This window comes from Mesoplodon densirostris, chromosome 19 (genome assembly GCF_025265405.1).
Source record: "Mesoplodon densirostris isolate mMesDen1 chromosome 19, mMesDen1 primary haplotype, whole genome shotgun sequence".
NCBI classification, from domain to species: domain Eukaryota; kingdom Metazoa; phylum Chordata; class Mammalia; order Artiodactyla; family Ziphiidae; genus Mesoplodon; species Mesoplodon densirostris.
Window position 1 is genome coordinate 13,502,573 of NC_082679.1, and position 11,426 is coordinate 13,513,998.

At 52.3% G+C, this 11,426-nt stretch overlaps 3 protein-coding genes across 3 annotated transcripts; 1 reads left to right on the plus strand and 2 right to left on the minus strand.

The window, feature by feature from the left end:
* Nucleotides 1-543: 543 nt before the first annotated feature.
* On the plus strand, nt 544-1,128 carry DPRX (divergent-paired related homeobox). Its single transcript, XM_060083121.1, is given in 1 exon segment — nt 544-1,128. A coding segment is annotated over 1 exon segment (585 nt).
* A 3,579-nt stretch (nt 1,129-4,707) lies between these two features.
* Nucleotides 4,708-6,034, minus strand: LOC132480194 (interferon lambda-3-like). The gene is made up of 5 exons (XM_060084169.1): nt 5,855-6,034; nt 5,501-5,578; nt 5,088-5,231; nt 4,896-4,979; nt 4,708-4,806 (listed from the first exon to the last, which is right to left on the minus strand). The coding sequence occupies exons 1-5, from the start codon at nt 6,032-6,034 to the stop codon at nt 4,708-4,710; spliced, it is 585 nt and encodes a 194-aa protein (XP_059940152.1).
* Nucleotides 6,035-9,645: 3,611 nt separating this feature from the next.
* LOC132479580 (interferon lambda-4-like) lies at nt 9,646-11,093 on the minus strand. The gene is made up of 5 exons (XM_060083122.1): nt 10,926-11,093; nt 10,427-10,498; nt 10,178-10,321; nt 9,872-9,946; nt 9,646-9,744 (listed from the first exon to the last, which is right to left on the minus strand). The coding sequence occupies exons 1-5, from the start codon at nt 11,091-11,093 to the stop codon at nt 9,646-9,648; spliced, it is 558 nt and encodes a 185-aa protein (XP_059939105.1).
* Nucleotides 11,094-11,426: the final 333 nt, after the last annotated feature.

An 11,426-nucleotide genomic window follows, 5' to 3' on the forward strand; every position in this document is an offset into this window, starting at 1 on the left:
CAACATGGACAGGTGAGAGGGTACTGTCTTACTTCCCCACAGACAGCAATTGCCAACTCTGAACAAAATATTAAAAAAAAAAACAGGCCTTCCCTGGTGGCGCAGTGGTTGAGAGTCCGCCTGCCGATGCAGGGGACACGGGTTCGTGCCCCGGTCCGGGAGGATCCCACATGCCGTGGAGCGGCTGGGCCCGTGAGTCATGGCTGCTGAGACTGTGCGTCCGGAGCCTGTGCTCCGTAACGGGAGAGGCCACAACAGTGAGAGGCCCGCGTACCGCAAAAACAAAACAAAACAAAACAAAAACCCAACTATTTGAAGGCACTGGAGAGAAACCAGACACAGGCAGAAGATGGAGGGGATTCAGCCTTATGAGGAATGGAAGACACTGGGAATTCCCTGGTGGTCAAGTGGTTGGGACTGTGCCCTCTACTGCAGGGGGCACGGATTCAATCCCTGGTTGGGGAACTAAGATCCTGCGAGCTGAGCGGCATGGCCAAAAATAAAATAAAGAATGGATTTTTTCACTTATTACTAGACCACAGCATGGAAGCACATCTAGATTTCAGGGTGTCAGATCCAGACAACCTTTCAAAAGCAAAGTACCAGAAGCATCCAAAAAGGAAACGAACTATGTTCATGAAGAAACATTTGGCAGATTTGAACTTCCTTTTCAATAAAAACCCATACCCCACCCCTAGCCTTCAGTGAGAAATGGCCTCAAAAATGGACATACATCCAACAGTCCTGCAGGTTTGGTTCAAGAATCGTAGAGCGAAACTCAAGAAAGCCAAATACGAGGATTTTCAGTCAGAACAGCAAGAAGCTCAACAGCAATTATCCGAGGCAGGAGGAAAGATCAGCTCTTCCAAGGGAAATATGGATACACCTCCCAGGTCCCCTAATGGTACCTCCCCTGCATCTCTAGATTATATGGATCGTCCAATACCTTCCTTCCAACTCAGCAGGTGGCGCAATTTGAAGGCTGTCACAGACCATTCTCTTGGCCACAAAATGGTCCATTTTGGCTACTGCCAAGACCGTAATATATACTGCCTCTATCCCATTTTGGAATCCCAAGCTCTCTCCACAAGCTTCAATTCTAATTCTTTTGGCTCTTTTTTGCCATAAAGATCTTAGAGAAGCTAGACACAGAAAGTCATATATGATTTGTAATGATTCCCATACAAGGGAATACTTTTCAGCAGTGAAAGGAAAAAACAAGATATACACAACATGGATGCAGTTCAAGACCATTATGTTGAGTGAAAGAAAAAAGAACCCACACAACAGAGTACATAGTGTATAATTCTGTATAAGTCCCACTACATGAATTTGTAGAGCAGGCAGGAAAAACTAATATACAGCAGCCAGAAGCAGACTAGTGACTGTCTATGTCGTAGAAAGAACTGAGTTGAAAAAGGCACAAGATGATGTAGAGGTTTCATGTCTTTTTTTTTTTTGGCCACTCTGTATGGCTTGCAGGATATTTCCCTGAACCTGGCCCACAGCTGTGAAAGCGCTGAGTCCTAACCACTAGACGGCGAGGGAATTCCTCTCACGTCTTAAAATGTCAGTTACCTAGGTGTAAAATTCATCAGAGCACTACATTATATACTTGAAAGTTGCAAGAGACTGGATCTTAAATGTTCTCCCCACAAAAAAGAAGTAAGAATTATGTGATGGGATGGATGGAGGTGTTAGCTAATGCTATGGTGGTAATCATTTTGCCACATATAAATGTATAAAATCAACATGTAGTATACCTTAAACTTATGTGAAGTTATGTGTCAATCATATCTCATTAAAGCTGAAGGAAAAAAACAAGAATGGAACACACTATGTGAGATCAAGTTCATATGGCTTTTCCTCTGAGGACGCACCTCCATTCATGTGGCAAGGGACAGCTTGAACTCAAGCAGGAAACCAGTCTTTTTTTTTTTTTTTTTTTTGGGGTACATGGGCCTCTCACTGTTGTGGCCTCTCCTGTTGCGGAGCACAGGCTCTGGACGCGCAGGCTCAGCGGCCATGGCTCACAGGCCTGGCCGCTCCGCGGCGTGTGGGATCCTCCCGGACCGGGGCACAAACCCATGTCCCCTGCATCGGCAGGTGGACTCTCAACCACTGCACCACCAGGGAAGCCCAGAAAACCGGTCATTGACTTGAAGTATCAGACCCTAGAGTTCAGGGCAGCAAGAGTAGTTGGAAACTGACAGGAGAAATCCTAATATGGAGGGAGCCCCAGACAAAGAGGACCTAAGTCCGTATATAAATTACCCTTGAATCTTTAATGTACTGAAATAAAAAGAAAGCTGTCAACACAGAATTCTATATCCACTGTAAATATCCTAGAAAATTGGCAAAATAAGATGGCTGCTCTCATTTCTGTCATTCAGCAAGAGTGGAGACAGGAAAGGAGGAGGGCATTGCCATTTCCTTTAAAGGACCAACTCATAAGGTGCTCAGATTGCTTTCACTCATTTGCATTGGCCAAAACATAGTGCCATAGGTGTAGGGAAAGCTGGAAAATGTTGTCTTTAGTAGAACACTCTTAAATCCACTAGGTAAAGGAAGAAGGGATAACAGATACAGGAACAGCTAGCTGGCATCTCTGTCATCCAGCTTTATAGACAATTATGTGGTTGTGTGATGGCTGGAGCTGTGGCAGCCATATGATGACCATGAGGGGAGACAGTACTGATACACTGAGGATGGAGGAGCAGCCAGATGGGAAAACCCTGGCTCTACTATGACATCATGCTCTCTAAACTGGCACAATTCAGTATAAATATTATGTGAGCCATGCATACCATTTAAAATTTTCAGTAACCATGCTTAAAAAGTTAAAAAATATATATGAAATTAATTTAAAATATACTTTATTTGACCCAGTATACCGAAAATATAATTTAAATATATAATCAATGTAAAATTATTAATGATTTTAAATCTTTTAAACAGTAAATAAAAATTCTGTATGTACACACATCTGTTTCCTAACTCTATCCACTGAGAGAGTGTAGAAGCAATGATATCCTTGTAGCAATCAGTTCACCCAGGTGTTGGTTTCTAAATACTGTTCTCCACTAAAAGGAACCAGAGCTCCTTGGGGAAATGACCAGAGTTACAGAGATGAGGCAGGAAAATTACAAAAGGAGCCTGGGAATCTGATACCAGAAAGCGAGGAGGTGCTCAACAAATGATGGGAACACATCAAAAGGACATGAGCCCTCTTGAAAAGGTTCCCATTGGCTTCATCTGGGACAACTTGAGCGTCATGATAAATGATAGTAAAGAACTACAATTATAAAATAATAACTCATGAGTCCATGTTGATATAAAGCCATTGGTAAATACATGAATCAGGAAGGGGAGGAAGGCTCTTCCTAAGAGTAGAATATTGACTAAGAAATGTAGAAAGAATGATGACATTAGAGGCTCACTATTTGGTAATGGTCATAATAGTAACTGTAAGGCAAACTCCATCAATGGATGCTAAAATGAATGGGTCAGAGAATAGGAATTTACATGGTCTCAAACTCTCTCCACATCCTTATTAACTACAAAGAGAAAACTTTGGCAGGCAACATCTGAAAAAAGAAAAATAAGAAAAATAAGAAGTCATTAAATTCTGGAGGATATTTTATACTTAGAGCACAACTCGGCTTGTACTAGTTACCTTTCAAGTGCACAGTGGCTACATGTGATCTGGGAGCCATACTGGACAGCTCAGCTTAAATGGACCCTGCTGTTTGAGATTTCTCATCCTGTACAATAATAAATGTTCTCATTATTAAGGCACTTTGAGTTAATATTACTTTACTTATAACAGGATGCAATCTAATGACACCATTATACCATCACATACATACCGTGGGAGGATGAATTATGGCCCCCAAAGATGCCAACCCGCAGTCTCAGACCTATGAATATCCCCTGTTACATGCCAAAGGGACTTTGCAGATGTAATTAAGATTTATGGACTCTAAAAGAGAGAGATTATCCTGGATTCCCTGAGTGGAGCCAGTCTAAACATACGAGTTCTTAAGAGCAAAGAACTTTCTCAGGCTGTAGGTAAAAGAGAAATGTGGCAGAAGGAGATATGAGAGGGATTCCAAGCATGAGAAGGATTTGACTCTGGGATGTAGGGTAAACGTGCAGGGACCAGAAGGAAGTTGCAAAGAGCTAAGGATGGGCCCTCACAGCCAGCAAGGAAAAAGGATCTCAGTCTGACAACCGCAAGGAACAGAATTCTGCCAACAACTTAAATGAGTTTGGGAGAGGATCCTGCACAGAGCCTCCGAAACAATCCAGCCAGCCACACTTTGATCAGCCTTGTGAGACCCACAGCAGGGAAATTAGCTGAGCCCACCCGGATTTCTGACCTGCAGAAATGTAAGATAATGAATCTGTGTTGTGTTGAGATGCTCAGTTTGTGAGAATTTGTTACAGCAGCAAAGAAAAACCAACACACACACACACACACACACATACACACAGTCCACACCACAAAGAGCATCTTTTCTTCATTGTTTATTTGTACAGTTTTTATAAAAAAGTAGAAAAATAAACATTTTATGGGGTCTGAGTTTGAGAAATCACACACATAAATATAAAAATAGTCATTGGGAGGCAATAAATTAAAAAAAGGGTTTTGATGTATAAATAATATCGAAGATGCTGAGACAAGTTGCAGGTGGGTCTCTGGGGTCAGACACACTGGTCTCCAATGGCAACACATTTCAGGTCCTGGGTGAGGAGGCGGAAGAGGTTGAACACGACAGAGGCTTCAAGGCAGTCCCGGGACTCCTGGGGGCAGAGGGGGAATGGCTCAGTAGCTCCCACGTCTGGGCTCCCAGCTGAGCCCAGCCATCGGTTTCCCCTCCCCGGTCACTCACCTTCTTCGGGGCCTCCTGGAGTCGGTGTAGCCAGTGCTGGAGGCGGCCCCGGGGCCTGGGGCCTGCTGTGGGCCGAGCTGGGACCTGTGGGCAGAGGAGGGTGGTGTTGAGGGTGTGAGGCAGGGCCTGGGACAGAGGGGGACGTACAGGTGGCCAGAGCCCAGACAAGGCCCGGGTGCCCCGAGTGCTCACACAGGCCTGGAGCTTGGAGTGGATGTGGTGCAGCGTGTGAAGGGGCTGGTCCAGGATGTGATCCAGGGATGAGTTAGCCGTGGCCTCCAGGACATTCAGTGTCAGGGCCAGCTCCGCCTCCAAGGCCACGGGGCGCTCCCACACCTGAGGAGGAGACAGAAGACAGGTGAGAGTTGCACGTGAGAGAGAACAGGCGAGGAGGCACAGGTGAGGGGGACAGAGGAAGGGACAGTGGAAGGTGAAAGTCGGGGTCAGGTGAGAGCCAATGTGGTTGGCTGAGGGGAAGGGGTCAGGGGCCGGGTGGGGGGGGCAGGGAGAGAAGGACGTGAGGGAAGGAGGAGGCGAGGGGCCACCTGCAGAGCCGGAGCGGGGCGGGCAGGTGAGGGCAGGCGGGCCTGACTCTCCCGACTCACCTGCAGCTGCCTCAGGTCCCGGGTCCTGGGGAAGAGGCGGGAGCTGCAGTTCCAGTCCTTCTGCAAGAGCGACTCTTCCTAGAGAGCAAGGGCAAGGTCAGCCCCCAGGGGGAGGGGCAGAGGGAGGAGCCCAGGGAGGCTGGAGGAGGGCCAGCAACAGGACGGGAGGTTAGCTTCCACAAGGACCGCAGAGGCACGTCCACCGCAGGAGGACAGGAGATCGCCCACCGCGGGGAGGGTGGAGGTCAGCCCAGTGTGGGGAGGGCAGGCCCACCTTCAGCCCAGGTAGCCTGGGAGCGCACAGAGGGAGGGGTGGAGGGTCGCCCACTGCAGGAGGGGTCGGGGGAGACTCACAAAGGCATCCTTGGCCGTCTTGAAGGCCTGCAGCTCTTGTGGGGACAGAGACTTGAACTGGGCCACGGGGCAGCCCCTTGCACCTGGGAGGGCCCCGAGGGGTGAGGGCACAGGAACTGCTCCTGTCCTGCTCAGCGCCACGGTCATCAGCATCAGCACCAGCGTGCAGCCGGGGGCCATGTCTGTGTTAGGGAAGGACAGCAAGATGAGGCGAGGGAGGGCGTCAGGGGGTGAGGGCGGGGGCTCTGGGGAGTGAGGGTCCCGGACAAGGATGTAGGGGCTGACCCAGCTTCATTCCTGCGCTCTGGTCTCTGTCAGCAGATGGGGGATCAAGTGTCCTCTCTGAGGCCGCCGCCTGGGGTCTCTCGGTCTCGTCTGGCGCCTCTGACTTCAGCCTCCTGTTCTGGATCTCAGCTCGTTGCTCTGTCCTTGTCTCTGAACTTCCAGCTCCGTTTGAGGTGTGATTCCTGCCTGAGCTCCATGGCGCAGCTTTTAGCCTGTGCAGCTGGGCAATCCCAGCTGATGTAGGAAAAGTGAAAACACAGCTAGAGGCTGACACTGGCACCAGGGGAGGTGAGGGCTGGGAAAGCCCAGAGCAGGGCGGGGCCTGTGAGCCATGTGAGCCGCAGAGGGAAAAAGAAACTGACATCGATTCATGTCCCATTTCACCTCCGAGAAAGTGAGTAAGGAAGTCAAAATCAGGGCTGGGGCAGCTTCAGCCCCACATGGCGGGTCCCCTGCGCCGGTGCCCAGGCTGATCTAGGACTGGGGTGGGAGGCGACAGAGGCCCCAGTACAGGGAGTAGAGGGAAAAGGCACCTGTCGGAGGTGCTGCCCTGAAGAACCTGGAACTTCCAAGAGGGGGGCTGTTTAGGAGGTGGCAGAAGGTCCAGGGCTGCTGCTGCGGGTGGGAGAGAGCGTGAGAAAGGCAAAACCTCGTGAATTCAGAGAGGACACCAGCTGCTCCCCACCCTTCCCCACCTGGTACCCACAGAGACAGCATGGGGGAGGTCGGGAGCCTGCACCGACCTGCTCTCTGACTGTCAGGTGCAGAAGGACCCAGGAATAGGAGGATGTGCTACGAAATTGAGCTGTGACCAATACTTCAGGGAAATCAGGTGGGGTTGAGAAAAACGCCTTGAATCACCAAGTACCTATTTGCCCTCCCACCCCCACTTTGGGTCAGACCCTGTTCAAGGTACCAGGAAGAGAGCATTGAAAAAAGAAAAGACACGAAACAATCCTTCATGGGGCTTTTTACTAGAGAGAGGTACCAGATAGTACCTCTCTGGGACACGGGGATTAGGCATGTGGTATGTATTACGTTAGGTAAAGTCAGATCATGGAAAATGAAAGAAATGAAGCAGGGACGAGAGCCGAGTGCGAGAGGAAGTCTGTATTAAATAAGGTAATGAAATGACATTTGAGGGAAGACCTAAAGGAAGTGAGGGAGGGAGCTCTGTGGAGATCTGAGGGGGAGCCTTCCAGGAAAAGGGAACAGTCAGTGAAAAAGGAAAACAGAGACACCCCCTCCTTCTGTGAGCCTGTATATGTCTCACCCTGTTCGCGGAGGCTCTGCCACAATGTGGTTTGTTTTCTTTGTTGTTGTTGTTGTTGTTTTTGGTCGTGTCGCTTGCAGGATCTCAGTTCCCCGACCAGGGATTGAACCGGGCACTCAGCAGTGAAAGCGCAGCGTCCTGACCACTCGAATGGCAGGGAATTCCCTCACAGTGTGCTACTGAAGACTCATGGTAGCACCAAGGACATCCTGTGCTTTGCCTACATTTCAAAGACAGAGGAAACTGCAGGGACTCAAAGGGGTTAAGAGGCTTGTCCAAGGTCATACAGCAAATAAGTGGTGAGGGCAGGATATTAACTGAGTTCTGTCTGACACCAGAGAGTAACCACTGCACTCAACAGCCCCAGTGTAGCTACATCTCCTGACTTGGAGGTAATGGACGTCTGGAACAGAAGGTGTGGAGTCCTTTTGACTGTTACTCCCACCCCCTCTTTCCCTCATTCATAATTCCGGGGAGAGGGTGGACCAAAGTCCTCAGTTGGGAATGTCTTTGAGCTCTGATATGTAACGTTTTTTAGAAATTTTTTTTATTGGAGTATAATTGCTTTACAACGTTGTATTCGTTTCTGCTGTGCAATGAAGTGAATCAGCTATATGTATGCCTATATCCCCTCCATCCTGGACCTCCTTCCCACGCCCCCATCCCACCCATCTAGGTCGTCACAGAGCACCGGCCGAGCTGAGCTTCCTGTGCTTTATAGCATGTTCCCACTAGCTATCTATTTTACGCATGATAGTGTATATGTGTCAGTCTTACCCTCCCACTTCATCCCACCCTCCCCTGCCCCCACTCTGTCCACATGTCCATTCTCTAGGTCCACGTCTCTATTCCTGCCCTGCAGATAGGTTCACCTGTAAGAGCAGGTGGACTTCCCTGGGGGGTCCAGTGGGTAAGACTCTGTGCAGGGGACCCAGGTTCGATCCCTGGTAGGGGAACTAGATCCTGCCTGCATGCCGCAACTCAGACCCAGAGCAGCCAAAATAAATAAACATTAAAAAAAAATAAATAAAAGCAACAGCAGGGATGTGCCCAAGTCACCTACCAGTGTTCTGGTCAGTTTCTATTAATTGCATCGGCCTTATATCAGGGGAGGACACATTGCAACAACTGTGAATCCTGAAAATTGACAAATTATCTCAAAATCCCTCAACAGCATACTGTTTCTCTTAGAACGGAAGTTCAGGGGAGTGGTTGGGAGCATGGGAACTGGAGCTAGACTCTGGGGCTCAAACCTGGCTCCGACCCTCTCTAGCTGTGTGACCTTGGGAAACAGGCTTTGCAGTTGGCCACGAAGATTGCCCATCCACAGACGCAGACAAATTTTCAAAGTACAATTGTTCTGCATTTATGTGTGTGATTATTTAGTGGAGACCAATTATTAAGGCCATTCTGTGGCTTCAGCTGGAAGCTTCAGAAACATTATTTCAATGTATAGTACTCACTGCAAGGGAAGTGTAACAATGCCGTGGCATAAATGAGTAAACTGAGGCTCAGAGAGAAGGAATTTGCCCAGACACGCAACACTAAAGTGGCAGGGCAGAACTGAAACTCAGCTCACCTGATTTCTCTGTCTCAGCATTGTGTGCTGAACAGCCCCCCTCAAAATGACCACGGAATAAACAACCCGCAGAAATGCAAAAATATTTAATAATTCGCAATAAATTAACAACAGAAGACAGAACAGCAAATACACACAGGAACTTCATAAATACAAAACACACTTAAGTAACGGAATTCAAAAAACTACTTATCCAGAGGACAAGTAGTCCTTTGGCCTTATCACTACCCAGTCCCTCTGGGAATGAGGCCTCCCCAGCGGGGAGGTCCAAGAGTCACATATTCATGGAATCGCAAAGCGGGCACTGAAGGTTCAAAGCACGGGGTGGGACCTGTCATGAGACAGGGCTGTTCCTGTAACCACAGAAGTAGAAACTGGTCCATGGTACGTGGTGGTCAGCGACCAAGGCGGACACGGACTCCAGTCTTTTCCTGCCAGCCCGGGCCCTGGAAGATCTTAGGGCAACGCATCCCGCGGAAATATCGCTGCTTCCGGGGGAACTCGTTGTGGTCTTTGGGAAAAGGGCGCCTCTGGCACCAGCGCCGGCGGGTCCAGGCTGAGAGACCCGCCTGGTCCGAGGGCGCCACGGAGGAGGGCGGCGTCCGCAACCAGGCGCCCCCAGAGCTTCGGGTCCCAGGCGGAGCCGCGGCGGGATCACAGACAAGGACCCGAGTGCGCCACCAGCCGCAGGTCCCACGCGAGCAGGCGCAGGAGATTGAAGATGACGGTGGCTTCGTGGCACCGAGGCGAGCCCTGCAGCCCGGGAAGGAGGCGGAGCGGGGCTGAGCCAGGGATCTCCTTCCCCGAGAGACCCCCCTCCAGACCCTCACGGCTCCAAGCCGGGCTCCCGTCTAGCCGCTTTCCCGCCTGCGCCACTCACAGCTGTGCGAGTTTGGGGACGCCTCCTGGGCCGCCGCAAGGACTTCCTTCGGGAGTCTGGCCGGACCAGCTCGAGCTGGAGGGAGAACAGGAGGTTAATGAAGGCGGCGGGGAACCGACCCTCCCCTCGTCCTCCCCCTCCAGCCGCAGACCAAAGCCCGGATTTGGGGACATCGAGAGGACGTGAATCGTGTCTGCGCCCGTTTCTGGCCTCATGGGACAGATTCGCAGTCGGGGGGCCTGGCCTTGAGACCAGGGGCGCAGAGCGAGCCGGGAGGGGTGCGGGTCCAGGGCGCGGCGCACTCACGCAGGCCGCCACGTCCCGCTCCGCGGCCGCCAGCAGCTCCAGGGTCGGTAAGACGCCGGGGAACAGCTCGGGGCTCGGCAGGCTGCTCAGCACGTCTTGGGCGTCGGCGAGGCCGCGGGCCACCTGGCGGAGCAGCGCACGGGACTGCGGGGACCCGGCGGGAGTTAGACGGGGCCGCGCGCCAGCACGCGCTCCCCCACCCCCACCCCCACCCCCACCCCCACCCCGCCCGCCGGCCTCGGGCCTCACGGAAGGCCGCGGAGGGTCCCTCCTCCGGCGGAACGAGCAGTTGCGCGGCCTCCAGCTCAGCGTCTCTTCTTCCTGCGGGGCAAGGGCTGGGGTGACGCGGAGTCTCCTGGCAAGGGCCCCTGAAGCGCTGGGACGTCGGAGATTCCTGGACGTGGCTCGGGACTGGCCCGGACGGTTGTGCTTATCGTGTCCCGAACCAGGCAGCGCTCCGATGGCTGAGCGGGGCTGAAAGGCACCCGCGCTCCCCATGCGGAGCCTGCGCCCCGATGTGGAGCCGAGTCCGCCTGGAGGGGGCGCCCCCCTGTGACCCGCACCCAGGCCGTGCATGAGCTGACCACCGGGGCCTCCGGGAAGATGTCGTGGTCACAATTCTGGACCCTGAAATCTGAGATGTGCCTGCTGGACGCTAGGACTTGAGGGCCCCTCGGGACAAAGACTGGTGTCTCCGAGCCCGGCGGGCCCGGGGTCCAGGGGGCGGGGGCGTCTGAGCATCACTCACATAGTGGTCCCTCAGTGCCTTGATGGCCAGCAGCGCCCGGGGGTCCAGGGAGCGGTAGTGTGAGAGGAGGCGGCGCGGAGGCTCCACCACTTCGGGGTCCGCCGCCACGCCCACCGTCACCAAGACCCACAGCCCCACGGCCACCGCAGCTGCGCCACTCGGCCCCATCTCTGCTCCTGCGGGACGCGACGGACGTCAGCGAGCTCAAAGAGAAGGCCCCGAGTCCAAGCCCCTGCCTGTGGTTAGACTTGCAGAGGGACTGATGCTCAGAGTGTGGGCTGTGGACACACGCAGGGGAAGAGACAGGATGGGCCCCCTCCCACCCTCAGCCTCTCTCCTCTCACTCCTCACCTACAATGTGTCTCTGGTGCCTGGTGCTGCAGCAGGGCCTGCCTTCCACTGTCCTCTGGGTGGTGTCCAGAGTGGTGTCCACCTGGGACAGCGGTGCCTGCACCCTCCATGGTGGCTTTTAAGTGCCCAGCTTAGAATGGTGAGCAACTG